This window comes from Hyalella azteca, unplaced genomic scaffold, assembly GCF_000764305.2.
Source record: "Hyalella azteca isolate HAZT.00-mixed unplaced genomic scaffold, Hazt_2.0.2 contig12261, whole genome shotgun sequence".
Classification (NCBI taxonomy): domain Eukaryota; kingdom Metazoa; phylum Arthropoda; class Malacostraca; order Amphipoda; family Hyalellidae; genus Hyalella; species Hyalella azteca.
Genome location: NW_025942223.1, coordinates 1 through 17,840, shown reverse-complemented (window position 1 = coordinate 17,840; position 17,840 = coordinate 1). Strand labels below are relative to the sequence as shown.

The 17,840-nt window shown below is 38.8% G+C and overlaps 1 protein-coding gene across 2 annotated transcripts; it reads right to left on the bottom strand.

Moving 5' to 3' along the window:
* Window positions 1-3,241: 3,241 nt before the first annotated feature.
* Window positions 3,242-5,431, bottom strand: LOC108671999. Of its 2 annotated transcripts, XM_018159611.2 has the most exons (5): window positions 5,253-5,431; window positions 4,817-4,981; window positions 4,253-4,471; window positions 3,570-3,617; window positions 3,242-3,539 (listed from the first exon to the last, which is right to left on the bottom strand). In XM_018159611.2, the coding sequence occupies exons 1-4, from the start codon at window positions 5,280-5,282 to the stop codon at window positions 3,606-3,608; spliced, it is 426 nt and encodes a 141-aa protein (XP_018015100.1). In that variant the 5' UTR covers window positions 5,283-5,431; the 3' UTR covers window positions 3,242-3,539; window positions 3,570-3,605. The 2 variants fall into 2 exon arrangements, with proteins under 2 accessions (XP_018015100.1, XP_018015099.1); XM_018159610.2 differs by having other exon boundaries at window positions 3,242-3,617.
* Window positions 5,432-17,840: the final 12,409 nt, after the last annotated feature.

The following is a 17,840-nucleotide window of genomic DNA, read 5'->3' as shown; positions in this document are numbered from 1 at the left end:
ATTGCGTCGCACTTTTCCTCGATACATCCACTGGGAGGCCGCTATCAAGGGTGATGGATGGACAAGATCTACTGGGAGGCCACTATCAAAGGTGATGGACCACATCCACTGGGAGGCCGCTATCAAGGGTGATGGACAAGATCCACTGGGAGGCCGCTATCAAGGGTGATGGACAAGATCCACTGGGAGGCCACTATCAAAGGTGATGGACCACATCCACTGGGATGCAGCTATCAAGGGTGATGGACAAGATCCACTGGGAGGCCGCTAACAAGGGTGATGGACCACATCCACTGGGATGCAGCTATCAAGGGTGATGGACAAGATCCACTGGGAGGCCGCTATCAAGGGTGATGGACCACATCCACTGGGAGGCAGCTATCAAGGATGATGTACAACAGCCACCGGGAGGCCCTTTCAAGGGTGACGGGCAACAATTTTTGTGAGAATTGTAATCCTAAAGCTAAATGCGGAAGTGGAACAGCCTGGTATTGTATTTAAAGTTACATGATATTTTNCATGGGTATACTTGTATACTTCAATGAGGTCACCACGCAGACATTGGTAACAGAGGCTTGGAAGCTTCATAATCTTTTATCTTTCTTCATAAGACTTGCCTTTTAATCCCGGAATTATACTTGTTGCACGTCTTTGAACACTCTCAACTAAATTTTTGTCCTTTTCTAGTTTTGGTGACCACACGGCATTTCCAAACTCTAGGTTCGGACGCACGACTGAGACAAACAACAGTTTCATCGGTACAGCCTCTATATGTACTCGTAAGAGCGTCTGATCAGTAATAAGAGCGTCTGATTACTCGTACTCGTAAGTAGATACTTCGTAGAAACGTCTGATCAGTCGTTTATTGACTTTATTAACTTGAGCTTCAATATGCTTGGAAAATTTCAACTCATAGTCGACATTAATTCCTAAATCTTTTTCCATTGTTGACTTCGACATCATCACTCTGTCGTTGCAACCGTGTCTTCTCATACTGTAATCTTGCTGTTCGTTTTTCCTGCCAAGGTGGATTACTTTCATTTGTCAGCGTTGAAACGCAGCTGCCACTTATCAGCACAAAGAACCAACCTGTCAATATCACCTTGCAGCTGTACTTTTTGCGACGTATTCTTCACTGTCTTATACACTTTTGTATCGCCAGCATACATCGAGCACACGCTAGTCACATCCTCTGGCAGATCGTTTATATAATCGCAACGAATAAAACAGGCCCGAGAACGCTTCCTTGTGGCACGCCGCTGTGCACTGAACTGCGTTGTCGTCTCCCTACTAGAAAATCTCATCCATTTGAGTACATTACTCTCAATTCCCAAAAACTTCAATTTACGCTCGTGTGGGACACTGTCTAATGCCTTGGCAAAATCGAGGTACAGTGCATCTACTGGCTCTCTTTCGTCCAGCAGGCGGGTCCATTCATTCAGAGTAGGCAAGAGGTTAGTGGTGCAGGATCTACAGGCAATAAAGCCATGACAGTCTGATAGGAGATTATTAGCAGTCAAATGATCGATCAATCGATCCCTCTGCTGGGGTCACCCAGGTTCGTCCAGCCGTACTTATAGTACTTTAACGTGGACCCCAACAAAGGCTTGCAATGAAAGACACTTCAGAAACCACTCTCTTGAACATGTAGTTCCAAGACTCTCCTAAAGAAAAAAGAACAAGGAATAAATAACTGAACTAACATATAAACGAACAAAAGATAAAGTATGAACAAACCTTCTCATGAATAAACTAATTAACTTTACAGAATATAACAGAATAAAGAACATCTCGTAATAACCACAAAATGTAAAACACAGGAACAAGCAAATAAATAACCAAGTTATAACACACCTTGACACTGTGGGTTCAAATGCGGGACTGACTAGGACGGACTATAACCTACAAATCTAACTTCCGCATTTCTAAACTGAAAACTAAAACTACAAAAATACAAAATTATAAAATACTAAATTCTAATTCCCTAACACCTCACCACAGATTCCATTACCTTGCAAACGACACTAGTCAAACTGACAGGGCGAAAGTTGCCTGGGCAGTTTTTGTCACTTTTTTTTTAACAATGCATGGTGACAACAGCTGCCCGGGCAACTTGCGTTGCGTTTTTTTTCATTTTAATGGAAAATTGAATGACTTGAAATTTTTTAAATCTCCTCCCGCACCGCATTGCTAATAATTACTTATGCTCTGAATTTTATACAAATCGGTTTAGTATTAAGGGAGTTATGAGCTGTTCGGTTACGCAAAAGTTGCGATATGCGTTAAACTCCGCTGGCGAGCTCGACGGTGAGTTCGGAGAAATGTGGACTAGGTGAGCGATACTATACCTTAGGCATCTACTTCTCTATGTTTATCAACAACAAGAACATTGGACGGTAGCTGCAGGAGTTGGGCTCACGAAAATTAACGAAGGCTCACGCCACTTAAATCAGAGTTAGTTATATGAGAAAAAATTATATAGTGTGTTAAGCGTGGTGGAATTATGTCTAGTTTTACACGAGAATCTAAATTATTAAAAAAATATCCTCGTATTAAAATCATGCTAGTGCAAAAATCTGTCAGAGTATACAATGCAGGACAACATTTATCATAGGGAATTGAAAGTAGGGATCATGGATTGGATTTCATCTATTTATTGAATCTTATTAGGAATCCCATTGACCTAAAGCAATGTGACTTGAGTTAGATTAAAGAATATTTAAACTTAAAATCTGTTTTTTATGAGTTAACACAATAAAAAAGTAGATAATATGACCAGTTAAATGCATTAAGTTGGAAAGGTAATGGAAGATAATGAAACCAACAAGCCACGCACAAACAGGTAATAAACGTCTATGTGACAGAAACTGACTCTGAGATTATGTCAACTGTCCGGTGTCAACTCACTTGACCTGATAGAGATTGAGGACGAGTCAACATCTGATAGACACGTGATAGATCACGCGATCAAGACCTTAGTAGTGGGCGGAAGTAAAGCTAATAAAAGTTCTAGCAAACCTTAAGCAGAACCCCCCAGTAGCTGATAAGCACTCTGCGATGTAGCGTGTAGCTTGAGTTCTCCGACCTTACGGTCGATGCCGTAGCTTATTCCTCTGCATCGCAACTCTGTATTACCACCCCGTATACAAGATACGTTATCTGGACTGATGTGGCTTACTTATCCCTCACTACCTTAGTCAACGAAGAACCCGATCCTGAGGTAGAGCTTAATATAATGAGTTCAAAATCATAGGTTGTAGTTAATTTACAACCTGTGACACAACAGACAAGATACATACTTATTATAGATGGTATGAATGGCTGATGGCGAAACGAGAAAAAAAATAACATGTAGCTCTAATATACAATGCAAGGCCTTTCCACTTCCGTGTTTAACTCTAGGACTACACTTCTCGCAAAAATTGTTGTCCATCACCCTTGATAGCGGTTTCCCGGTGGATGTTGTCCATCCATCACCCTTGAAAGGAGCCTTCCAGTGGATGTGGTCCATCAGCCTTGATAGCGGCCTCCCAGTGGATGTAGTCAATCAGCCTTTCCACCCAGTGGATGTGTCGAGGAAACGTGTTATACGCAGTTCCATAGTCTCAAATCTGCCACTGAAAACAGGTATTGTTTGTGACGGCGCTCATGCAAATAGTTTGTAACTCTTCGAATTTAGACAACGATCAACTACAGGAAATTTCCTCGCCACATTTCAAGAACAATAGAAATTTTATCAGCCCATAATCGTGCATCTGATCTAAATCTGCAATGTTTATAGTGTTGTTACTAATGTTCCAAAGTCAGCATATTTTAATTTGCTGACAAAATGCATTATTTTTTGTAAGCAAGTGGTATTAGAGCACGCATTCATGGTATTAGCTTTCTATTAGGCCATGTTCAGTTGTTGCTTATTCACCACAGTCGACCACCTTTCTGATTTTCACTGTAATTTTTACAACTAGTAGCGATTTCGACCCCCATCTCGCTGCTTAATGTATTTAAACACTCGGCTATCCCGAGCTGTTCATATGGAGTCTAAGGAAGGTCTCACAATCTATCCGTTCCAAAGAGCTAAAATAGTTATCTAGTAAATCTATACAAATATAGGAATTGAATTACTTTACAAAAAACTTTCTCAGTATTTTCTGCTAGAATAAAAAACTATTTGAATATTGAAGAACGCGCTCATAATTCATATGTGGTTTTTCGTTATTAATTTATCCTAATTATTTATTCAGTGTTTTCTTACCGGGGTGAAGAGGTAATTCACCATAATTTCGTGGAACACTCGCTTCTTTTCAAAAGTCTGCAAAATCTTCTCAGACTTTGGAAGAAGACTATAATTTCTCTTCTTTCTCCTTCGAACTGCGTTGTGCATATGAAAACAAGGGAAAAACTCAAACTCCCGAGTATGAGACAACTGCACCTCGATGTGTTCGCATGTGATGTTGCTCACGAAGTTCGATGCCTGAGGGCAAAAACAACCATGATATTTTTGAGAGCGAAGAATGTAAATCAATATAGCTTTTGAGGCACGGAATTGTTCAGAATATCTTATCGCAAAGCACGCAGGCATTCAATAATTGCAGGAACGTGAACCAATTTACTTATATTGGGGTTAATACTGACATTACAGAAAAAGCCGCGAATAGGTAATACAATTGAAAAATTATGGTAATGTACGTATGGAAAACATGAATGATCTCGCTGTCTGAATAGACTTTGGTATATCAGTAGATGCCATTGATCACGAATAAACTTTGAAGCTAATGAAGAAACACCAATGGATCAAGCTGTAATAAAAGAATCCAACCTGATCAATGTGCAGCACTGGATGGAAGGACTGCGAGTTCTCCCAAATGCGTCTGGGCAGCGCGTGTGGTAGGAGCAGCAGACTCTTCAGTCGGCTTATCGAATCAGGCTCAGCTATCCAGGCTTCAGTCGCAGTCAGAAAAACTGACACCACAGCCCACAAATGCTGTGAAAATAATACATATTCTCCAGATTTTCGCAAAAATACATGTAAATTTCATTCTGATCCATGATATTCAAGGTCAAAATCGAAAAATCGATTTTTGCCAGGGAGGATGTGCCGTAGATTTGAGTCAATAAAATTGGTTTTATAGTCATATATTGGTTCGGAAGAGATACACAAGTTTTAACTTGCCTTCATAAATTGGATTTGCATGCCAGTATTACAATTAAAATGAGCATTAAAATTATAAAATGATGCTTTCAAATCAACTAACCATGAACTTTTCACACGACGAAGATAACATTGTGAACGGTGATGATCAGCATTTAAACTCAAACAAGTCTGTCGAATTCTTCGCTCAATTTGTGTGAGCTTCCTGTAAAAATGAAGAAACAGTAAAAATATAATAACTACCATATGCACTCATTAATCTGACGATGCTGATAGAGCATGACCGCAAGAAATAACGTCCTATTTTTCATTTAGGCGCCATGAAAAAATTGCATGACGTCAGCTAGATCATTAGGACGTAAAGGCTATGATCCGCGCGAGTTTGTTATATTATCTTGATACGAGTGATGTTTTCAGCCAACCCCTCTCCTTAATGCCATTAAGGAGAGCATTTATTTCTAATTTATTCACTGGCATCCAGCATTGGAGCTGACATGACACGAGAAGATCAGTGCCTGAAGCTGCTGCATGGAGCTATGGCACGCTCGCAATATCACTCTTAAGAAAAAATTCTAGAAATGTTTAATATTTATAATTTTATTCTCAAAAACTCGAGCGTATCACATGAGAACAAGAACCAACACCAGGGGCCACGGGTATAAACTAAAAAAAAACTTCGTTGTGACACATCCATGCCACAGCAATTCTTGTCGCTTCGAGCCATCGACATGTGGAACAGCCTCCATGATGGCATCGTTGATGCTCCGAGTATGAACATCTTCAAGAACAGACCAGACGAAGCTATGCAGGATCAATCTTAAAATGCCTAGCAAATTACGGACCAGGCAATAAGTCCAGCATCTATCTCAATCAATCGTCAGTTATGGAAAGATCGGGTTCCAAAGGCCGGATCCCTTGTGAATCAAGTCACGTAAAGTTCAAGAATCGGCAATAGGCCATGGGCCTATTTCTTCAACGCCGACACTTCTATTCTATGAGCGAGGACGGTCTGGTACTCACCTCACTGGTAGGCACTGTGCTGGAATATGCTCGATGATTTGAGACTAAGTAACGGCGATGACGAAGGAGGAAAATTTTATTGGTAGAGATTAGAATGGCTGTAAGCCAGGAACTGGAAAATAATGTATGACCTTCTAACAAAATATACAGTACAAGTGTGAATAAAATCATCGCGACTGTTTTCCGTGACAAACTTCTAGACTTTTAACAAAAACTGGTATGTGAAACAGCAAAAAAATGACAGGTAAGTCGACATTGAGAGAATTACGTGTCCTGAATGTTTTTTCTTGGTGAAAACAAATTGAAAGTGTAAGGAAGTTGTTATGACAAATGCACTAGGTTGCTAGCTCTAACTCCCTTCCTCGTCGGAAGTCTCCCTCTGATCTATGTCTTACGTGCATGTACCTACGGATTGCTGCTACTGTAATGCTGTAATTTATGGCAGTGCGTGATCTGTTACCTATAGATTTGTTATAGCTTACGTTGAGAACCAACAGAATAGTTTACAGATAACGATGCTTAATCGGATCGTATGCAATACCGGGCAATGAATGTTGTTTTCCGAAGATGCTAAAATTTTGGCAGTATTCTAATTGAAAACATTCCCGAGACCAGCTCCAAAATCAATTCACCATTTAAGAACTCCTGTACCAAAAATTTGAGCGCCTAAACTTACGAAGTAGACATTCAAACAAAGTTTACTAAATGACGGTGACTGTGCTGTAAACCTTCCCAGAGAACATTTCATGGGCTAACAGTGCAAGGTTCTCTTGAAAATTATAAAGGAATTCCTTGACTTTGGATTCCAATGCACCAGAGGTAAAAGCAACAAATAATTTTGTTGCCGGGATGTCACATTTTTCGGCATGAATGAGCCGCAATGTGGATAGGGATGAAGTGTTGAATGAAATGATTTTTTAGTTCAAAACTTCTTCTTGTAGATCCTGCTGATGTAAAGTAGAAATTGTGTAATAACTTTGAATTACAAAAATGAAACTCATCGATTCTTTTTAGCATAATGATTCAATTTATTGACAAGAGCTAATGATTAAACGACCGCAGTTAAAAACACATAAATACCTAAACATCGATGCATCGTTAATATCCTCGAATCTCAGATATTGATGGACTTAGTAGTAAAAAGAGGCTAATCCGACAATCATCGCTGAGAACCAGTTTTTCTTGATCGTTTTTCACGCCACTTTTTCGTTGCCACTAGCGGTATGTTCCTCGGCTGAGCTCTGACTGCAATATTCAAGCATTTACTCGCTGGCCTTGGAGCTGCTCGCGCTCGTTGTTCGACATTAAGCAAACTTGCAAGGAGGAAAATATTCCGAGTTTGGAAGTTTGTCAGTGCACGGTGTTTTCATTGTACGTTCGCTGCATATGAAAGCAGCTTTTGATACTGGGTTGAATTATAATCTCTACCACTACGAGCAAAGTTGCTGTAAAATTTACTGGGTCAGGTGTAAAGAATTAATCATATACTTCGTGTCAACGATTTATTATAGTTCTTATTACTAGCAATAATGTCACTAGATTGCTTGGATCGCAGATTAACTAGAAACTCCAAGAAAACTCCAAAAAATTTCAGCATATCTATATTGAAAACGTTTCGGAGACCAGCTCAACGTTAGTTCGATAAATCTAGAACACAAATAGTCAGAAAATTAATAAAGTTTGGAGTCAAAAGAAAATACACAGAAGTTAGAAACCTGAATTTGCTAACAAAGGGCAGAATAATAAAGTAAATACCTATCTATTCACAATTTCTAATGGATAAGAACTATAGGCTGCATTTAAACTAGGAATCTCTTTAAAAATATACAATGATTCCAAAATACGTACGCAGATCGGAAGCATCAGAACTATGAGCTAAAACCTTAAAGTCAGTGTCGGACACTGGAACGTTGCACTGTTCGGCGTGAGTGCGCACAGCCGAATGAGGAGGGCGCGATAGTAACTGCCCAGTCCTATAACTCCTCCCTCTATGCTCAGCGACCCTAGTGTAAAGGTTGCTTTCCGTCATTCCAACGTACGTAGATGCACACCGTACACAACTAAATTTATAAACTATGGACGATCGCATGTGAGCTTGATTTTTGTCTGCCTATTTTTAAGTTGAAATTTTATAATTTTTTAGCCTTTGAAAGACTAGCTCTCAGCATAAAGAACGTTCCTACTCCTAACCGCCCAGAGTTTCTTGGGAACTTTCAGAACTTAGCCTATCGTCATTTTTACGGCTTTAAGTCGTATAAAATTTTTTCTGTATTTCAGCCCAGTGACACGTTTTCATTGAAAAACTAGGCCAAAAATAAAGACTTGATCATTTGTAAACCTGACAATGACAGGAGCGTGGTTTTGGTTGATCGTAGTCGATGTGACAACAGCCTTACTGCACTCATCACTGATCCTTCTGAATTTGCCGAAATTACTAATCCAATCTCTAAAACTATTTTGAAAATTGAAAACAAAATCAATAGCTTCCTGCGAAAACTCAAGGATTTGTCTGCCTTCTCAGCTGAAACTTACTCTAAACTTTACACCTCCGGTTCATGCCCTGGGATTTTATTTGGCTTTCCCAAAATTCATAAGTCTCATTTTGCCTCTAAGTTTCCATTCCGACCAATTTTTTCCGCATATAATACCCCTAGTGTTAAACTGGCTCTAAGTTTTTAGTTCCTCTCTTAAACTGTCTACAACAAACCAGTATACAGTAGACAATTCTTATACTTTTGTTGACCGCTTGAAGGATTTTACTGACGTTCAGGACTTATAACAATGGCCTTTATTGACGTGAAAAATTTATTTACAAATATACCGCTTTTTGAAGCCATAAAGTTCTGTCTAAATACTCTGTTTAAAGATATTCATGATACGGTTTTTGGTTTGAACCGCAATTTTTTTAACTCCATGTTGGAATTAGCAGTTCTAAATTCAATTTTCATATTTGCTGGTAAAATTTTACAAACAAATTGACGGTTTGGGCATAGGTTTTCTTCTCGGCCCAACCTTTGCGAATATTTTTATGTGTTTTCACAAGGCTTCATGGCTGACCAATTGTCCTTCTGATTTTAAATCAGTTTTTTGTTACAGATACGTCGATGACACCTTTCTTATCTTCAAGCATCCCTCTCATGTAAAAATTTTCATTGATTACCTAAACTTGTAACATAATTCTTTTAAATTTACCATGGAACTTGAATCGAACAATAGTTTGTCCTTGCTAGACTGTAATATTACTAAATCTAATGGCCGTTTTCAAAACACCTGTTTTCAGAAAATCAACCCTCACCGGCCTAAGCAGCAGTTCTTTTAGTTTTGATTCTTTTAGATTCAAGATAAACGCGCTTCAAACACTATTTCACCGCGGCTTTCGTATTTGCTCGACTTCCCATGCCATGCATTCTGAATTTGAATTTATGCGCAATATCTTCTCGCTTAATGGATTTCCTTCTGGCTTGGTGTTTACCCAGATTAAGAAATTTATGTCTAAGCGATGCAGTGGAGTTGTTACAGAGCCTGATAGTAGAAACTTTGTTTACTGTTCTCTTCCATACTTCGGCCATGAGTCTGGAGTTATGTCAAAAGAATTAGAAGATTTGTTTATGAAATACTTTCCTGACATTAATCTTCGTATCTTACTGGTGAATAATTTCAAAATTGGTTCGTTTTTAGGTACAAAGATATATTCCCTTCTCACATGCGATCGTCTCTAGTTTATAAATTTTGTTGTGCACGGTGTGCATCAGCGTACGTTGGAATGACAGCACGCAACATTAACACTAGGGTCGCTGAGCATAGAGGGAGGAGTTATAGGACAGTGGAACGTAACACCCACGATAATTCATTGATTATACTGCATGTCAAATAATCTCTATTTGAAATTTTTTTGTACACTCATGATCAACGTTGTCAACTCAAAGAGGTTGGTTATTTTCAAGGTGAGGTCGTAAAATGCTCCAAACATAATTATTAATAATTTCATTGCAGTTACGGGGAAAAGATGGCCTTCGTATCCCGGGTGTTTCGGGACCAAAAGGACACGGCGCTTGACCGCGCAGTGTTTTGGACCGAGTATGCGGCTCGCTTTCGGGGAGTGCCGCTTCTCAAGTCCCCAGCGCGACACCTGTCCTGGATAGAGTTTCTCAGCCTTGATTTTATTCTGCTAGCACTTGTTCTATGTTACTGTGCATTGAATGTGTTTCTCAAGGCTATCCGGGCTCTGAGAACCAAATGTGTGGGAGGCAAAAACGAAAAGGTAAAAATTACGTAAAATTCATTGTATATCAGTGTGATTAAGTTTTATTGTAGCAATAATAATCTTCTCCAAAATTATGTATTAGCTGAATAGAGTCCTTAAACTTGCATCAATTTTGTGTCTGTGGCCTAGTATACGTTTTTAGTAAACAGAATTGGTCTGTATGCCCTAGATCACCGCACTCGAAGTAAATTTATTATTGCTTCGGAACGCTGGTTCATTTTTCTTGCGTGCATTTACTTCTATTCTTCTCAAGAAGTAAATGTGCAATTATCGCGAAAAAGTTGGCAAAACGAGCTCTCCTCACGGTCGAAGTAGACAGAAAACATTAACGCATTTGTTCTGAGGGAACCGTTTCAAGAATTGTTTTACGTAATTAAGTTTGCACTTTTTTGTTCTAGATCTAAAAATGCGCTGCGCGGGAAATCTATGAATTGACCAAACACCAGATGTGTGCTTTCTCAACACAAAGTATTATACATCATCTCAATACAATGATTGTTCTTAATCGAGATCTTTCACATGTTATCAAGAATTGAGTAAAGAATTTCAGTCAAAACAACTCATAAAAGCGCAAAAAATAGATCTATCTGTTGTTTAATTTTCAAGAAAACATTGCAAATCACATTGAATTTAAAATTCAAATGTTTTCTGATGTAAAAGGAGAGCTGAGCACGTGAAGTTGTCATGAGCTTTCTGTTTCAAAATTAATAACGTTTAAAAATTGGAAGCAAAATGACTTTCGAGAAGGCTAATGATTTATTAATACTTTAACTAAATATTGCTAAATGTTCATTATAGAATCTTACCGACAAGCCCAAGTGATTACGACACTTACGTGATTACGTGACACATAAATGATTACGACAATCTTACGACAAGCCCTTACCGACAAGCCAAGAACGACGTAATTTAATTAATTTTTAAAGAAGTCTAACCACAGAAAAAATTGTGCGTGTTTGCATTGGTAACTATAGATACGAACTTTGCATTAACATGAAGAGATACAATAAATATATCATTAAAGCACTGATTCCTCATTTCATTGATAAACGCTGAAAATTTACCATCATATATTTGAGATATCAAGACCAATAAACTAGCTTTTGCGCTGACGCACTCCATTTAATGACAAAAATGTAAAAATGGATACTGAACAGCGTATGATATTGAATAAAGTATTTTAGTATCGATTCAAATTACACAGCAAATAACTATTCTGAATTGGCTAAGCAATCGTCTGAAGGTTGATATGTTGAAACAATTATCATGCAATGAGGCATTCAAGTCGTGGTAGAGAAATAGGGGACGCGGAAAACCCAGGCTACCGTGGCCTGGATGCATAAACTCTTTCCAGATAAGGCCCGTTTCCACTATGAGACTCTGTGAGACTGGCGATTGAAAAACTGGCTTTCTCAGTCCGGACCATCGAGACTGGTGCGACGGGGAGTCAAGCTCTGTTCAATCTTTGTCTAGACTTGCGTGACGGGCAAGCGGCAGTGTCGCTGTGACTGCCGTTCCAGTAGGTTGTGCGTTGGGCTGACGCTCCAATAGACGCACCATTGCCTGCCTCTTTGCGTTTTGTTTGACCATTTCACTCGACGGAGAGTGGAGCAGAGATGGCACTGAAATGCTTATCGATTTATATAGAGAGGCACCTTGCCTATGGCAACAAAAAAAAAGTTGTTTACAAAGATAGAGTCTTGAGAATTCAAGAATTAGAAAAAATAAGTAAGGAGAAGTTAGATCCATCCACGAACATCGATGAAAATAATACTTCCTAACTTCTTACTAACATATTTTATCAGTTTATTAACATGGATTCACTCGTCCGTCAATTAAAAAATCTAAATTATCTTGTTGTACTTACAGTTTCTTTCAAAAAATAGCTGCCCCATCAATTAATGAACCTTGCTAACCATTCAACAGACTGTGATTGCAAAATCAGGCAATGTTTCAATTTAAAATCATCCATGGACATCTGCGTTTACCAAACGCAGTCATTTGAAGAGTTAAGTTCACTGCATACACAACGCGATGACAAGGTGTGCAGTAGTTCCAAGTCTGCTCTGTAATACGGTCTGAAACTCGGCCTCCCCGGAGGCCCTGGGATGTCCGGCACAGTTTTCCTGGAGCTTTTCTCGTCATTTGTTCGTAGGGAATTGCTTAAATTGGGGAAAATACGGCATTTTTCTGAGTTTGATTTCGAGTCGCGGCCCTCAATCGATTGGTAAAAGCTTCAAATTTGAAATAAATTTAATTTTGAATTTTTGTTCTTCCTGATGATATAAATTCTAAACGGCTCCCTATAATGTCCGATGGAAGTTTCAATAGGTTCACTGGAACTAAACAAATCAATACTTAAACAAATAGCACGTTTGACAGTTAACTCATTTAGAAAGAAAAGTGTAAAAGGAAATTTAGTTTCTGTGAGTAATATCAGGGTGAATAGAACCAGAATAGTTATTTTTAACGTATTTTTGCATGCCCGCGACAAGGCCGACGCACTGCTGCAATTTTACCGATCACTGCCCTCGATATCTCCCTTCCGTTCCCATCGTTTTTTTCAGTAATTAAATAAGATAATTCAGTGAATTCTCTGGAGTGGAAACTGGAATGAGAGAACACTGGGCGTTACTGCGATGAATCTAAATGCTAAAATTAGGTTTTTAACAAAGTTCAACAATTCAAACAATTATATTAATTAACTATTTCCACTTCAGCTGTGCAAGATAAGAAAGTGGCTGCATTCCCAGGATAATCTCTTCAAACAATTTAAATCGAGCACAGATGACGTATATAGGAAGGCTAGCTGCCCTGTCAAAGTTTTAGCGTGCCGATTATAAGGTCGTTTCAGTGGCATCATATTCGGCTTAGGGGTGAATCAGGCGAAAGTCGGCCACGTAGGGTGTTTGGCTGCTATTTACCAGCCTCTTTCGGAAGTCAATTGCCCGGTGGTCCAAATCTGCATACTAAAAAGAGCAGCTGGTCAAGCTTCGTCATGATGCCCATCGTCAATCGCTAATNACCTGTCTCTTATACACATCTAGATGTGTATAAGAGACAGCATCTGAGGTTAGGCTTCAGATAGCATAGTTCTGTTCCAAAATTTATCGTCCTTCGACAAGTGGCCGTTCGACCGAGGGCTGGTTCGACCCACGGCCTAGCTAGATACGGACGGCTTAAAGTGTTGAAGGCTACGTTCCGGAAGGCAGGAATCATGATGGTCTATTACATCCAGGGCAGTTGTGGTCTTCGGCAGGCGACCCACAAGGAGGCTGGAAGAACGTGTTTAAACGCAATCCCATTTGTGAGCTACTTATCCTAGACTCATCGAGGCAACGATTTATGTAAGCACGTCTAAAATCTACAAAGTACGATCGACGTCAACGGTACGGCTGCTACTCGGCCGTGAGGCAATGCGAGAGGCCAGGAGACGTTCTACAATTATAATGACGGCAATAAGAGGATTCAAGTTTTCAAGCACCGAGCAATAATTATCTTCAGTATACGGTCATCAATACAATACGGTCATTGTTCGCATCAGAAGAAGCGGTACGGTCACAGTCATCTTCAACCGCAGTACGGCAACGAGCTTGTAGTAATATCATCGACTATGAAGATGAACATCACTATTCCGAAGTACGGTCATAAATTCTACGGTTAGACCAGCGGTGAGACATCGCTGCAGCGCGGGAGATACAGCTATGAAGAAAGAGCAACTGTATAGAAGACGCGAGAGTACAGCAGCGGTACGGCCGCTGAACCTACGGCCGCAAACGTGTGCGCAAGTTACGGTCGTTTACAACAGTCGCACGGCTCAACGGAACTGCAACGTTCTGGTGAAATTAGATGATTTTAATGATGTAAACTGATAGGTTTTGGACTTTTGATTGGGTCAGATTACCTTTGTCAAGTACTAGAGATTTTTTGTTAACGTAGGATGTGAACTTGAATTTCTCAATTTAATATGAAATGTTAAATGTATCAGTGTTTCATTACAACCCTCTCTTTGCCTTAACCTTTTCAAAAGAGAACCTTTTCGTACGTGCCTATCAAGCGCCACTCGGCGTCAACCTGACAAAACGATAAGTAATGTATATCTTGAACCTGAACCCGAACGTAACGTAAAATTGGTGGAGTAATCACTCCGAATGTCCAACTTTAAAATATATGACATGATATAAACTACTTTTGATTTTTTTCTTTTTCTAATAAGCCCACTAGACTCAGACTACGTCCGCAGGCAGTTCCGCTTGTACATTTTTCTCGGCATTCTTTCAGGGAGTGCGGCAGCTTGAAATCTAGTACGCAAAGCGAGGCCAATATCTGGCCAGCTACGCTGCTACATACAAAAGTTCGTATTGTTACTTACAAAAATTCTTATTGTTACTTACAAAAATTCTTATTGTTACTCAGTGCTACTTACAAAAGTTTTTATGTTTACTTACTGCAACTTAAAAAGTTCTTAATGTTACATTTTTCTTACAAAAGTTCTTATTGTTACTCACTGCCACTTACAGAAGTTTGTATGGTTACTTACAGCTACTTGAATATTTTTTATTGTTAATTCCTGCTACTTACAACAGTTCTTAATGTTACTAACTGGTACCTAAAAAATATTTCTTGCTATAAGCTTGTATTAGAAATAGAAGCACAGCAAAAAAGGCAAAGGTCTAATAAGGTTGTGGATACATTAGGACACATTCCATTGTTCTAAATAAATCGTATTGTATTATTTTCCTCCCATTAGATATAGAATTGCTGCGATTAAGACTAATCCTGAAACTTTTTGAAATTGGAAAAATAATAAAATGCACCTGCGTGTTCTAAACACAACAATTTTGCAATCAGCAAAGTCATTTGAATGAATTGATCTAGAATGAAAAATTTTTACGTAAGTGAATTATCATCATTTCAACTAGATTTTCGTTTGCACGCACATTAGAATCATACATCGCTTTGCTTGCAGCCATGTAAGGCAAATTATGGTCTTGACATTCATGCCATATTAAGCTTTCATTTGAACTCCCACAACCAATAAGAGAACCCGAGTGTGATCATGAAATTTACTGTAATTTCAAGAGAGTTCACATGCTATGATGTGGTTTTCACAAGAATAGGTAACAATAAAGAATTAGATACGCTTTAATAATTATTTTTATTTTAAACGCGATAAATTGCTCAATATGAAAAATGCAATTGAAATTGAACAAGCTTGTTATGCACTACTCGTTATATATTTTGTTTTATCCCGAAGCATGTACCATGCTTCTATTAGTATTATTCCTAACGACTTGCATTTGTGATTTCACTAGGGTCGCTGAGCATAGAGGGAGGAGTTATAGGACAGTGGAACGTAACACCCACGATAATTCATTGATTATACTGCATGTCAAATAATCTCTATTTGAAATTTTTTTGTACACTCATGATCAACGTTGTCAACTCAAAGAGGTTGGTTATTTTCAAGGTGAGGTCGTAAAATGCTCCAAACATAATTATTAATAATTTCATTGCAGTTACGGGGAAAAGATGGCCTTCGTATCCCGGGTGTTTCGGGACCAAAAGGACACGGCGCTTGACCGCGCAGTGTTTTGGACCGAGTATGCGGCTCGCTTTCGGGGAGTGCCGCTTCTCAAGTCCCCAGCGCGACACCTGTCCTGGATAGAGTTTCTCAGCCTTGATTTTATTCTGCTAGCACTTGTTCTATGTTACTGTGCATTGAATGTGTTTCTCAAGGCTATCCGGGCTCTGAGAACCAAATGTGTGGGAGGCAAAAACGAAAAGGTAAAAATTACGTAAAATTCATTGTATATCAGTGTGATTAAGTTTTATTGTAGCAATAATAATCTTCTCCAAAATTATGTATTAGCTGAATAGAGTCCTTAAACTTGCATCAATTTTGTGTCTGTGGCCTAGTATACGTTTTTAGTAAACAGAATTGGTCTGTATGCCCTAGATCACCGCACTCGAAGTAAATTTATTATTGCTTCGGAACGCTGGTTCATTTTTCTTGCGTGCATTTACTTCTATTCTTCTCAAGAAGTAAATGTGCAATTATCGCGAAAAAGTTGGCAAAACGAGCTCTCCTCACGGTCGAAGTAGACAGAAAACATTAACGCATTTGTTCTGAGGGAACCGTTTCAAGAATTGTTTTACGTAATTAAGTTTGCACTTTTTTGTTCTAGATCTAAAAATGCGCTGCGCGGGAAATCTATGAATTGACCAAACACCAGATGTGTGCTTTCTCAACACAAAGTATTATACATCATCTCAATACAATGATTGTTCTTAATCGAGATCTTTCACATGTTATCAAGAATTGAGTAAAGAATTTCAGTCAAAACAACTCATAAAAGCGCAAAAAATAGATCTATCTGTTGTGAAGTTTCAGCTCAAATAATGGAAAAAAAAGACATTTTAACATTGAATTTTGTTAACTAGTTTCACGGACAAACAAAAAATTAGATTTCTCGAGTTGTTACAGCAATGATGCAGCCAAGTGCTAAGCGACTTCAAAGCTTTCTCTTTAAAAACTAGCCCTGTTTATTTCGTTTGCCTGTCGTTAGTACAAAGTTTTAAGTAAACTATAGCTTCAGGTGCTTCACTAAAAAAATATGAGTGTAGATTGATTACGTCAGCGCTGATGCATGCTGGTCAATCAGGTTTGCTTTTCCTCCGTCTCTCTTATGTTTCGTCAGTTTACTTGAGTGAGCTGCAGTGCCAGCGGACCATCCAACGCCAAGCTGGTCGTCAGGAGATGCAGGCTCGCATTCCGTTCGATTTCTTCCAGTGACGGAAGCCCTGGGAAGCGTTCGTTCATCTGTAGAGTAAATGAGTTCAATTCTACGTTGCCAGTGACACTTTGGAGTAAAAAATATTATACATATTGATAATTTAATATTGAGCCAAATTGACGTTACTGATAAGAAATTAAATTCAACGGAAGACTTCGGCAGACTTCTGTGTCTAGGAGCTAATATCAAGCTCCTTGCAATTTGCAGCAAGTTTTTATATGTCACCATTTCTAATTACATATTTGGTAGCATGCGCTTTTTGATCTCCCGGCAAAAGTAAGAAATTTCGTTTGACGGATTGAAAAAAACGAATAAGAAGATATTAATAAAAAGTATGCTCTGGTTTTTAATCAAACTGGCATAAAAATATTCTAATTATGTATGATTTCCTTTGATAATTTCGTGGCACCGAGGCTGGAAAAAGAAACGCTGACTCCTCGCGACTATCAATTTTATCCCTGCAATATGGCTGTTTGAATAGTTAAAATATCCTCGATTATATATTGGACACTTCCTTGACAATATTTTCTTGCATTGAATACCAAGAAAAGAAATGCATCCAAGGATCTCACCAGTTTTTCTGTTTGTGACGAGATTGCCCAATAAACGT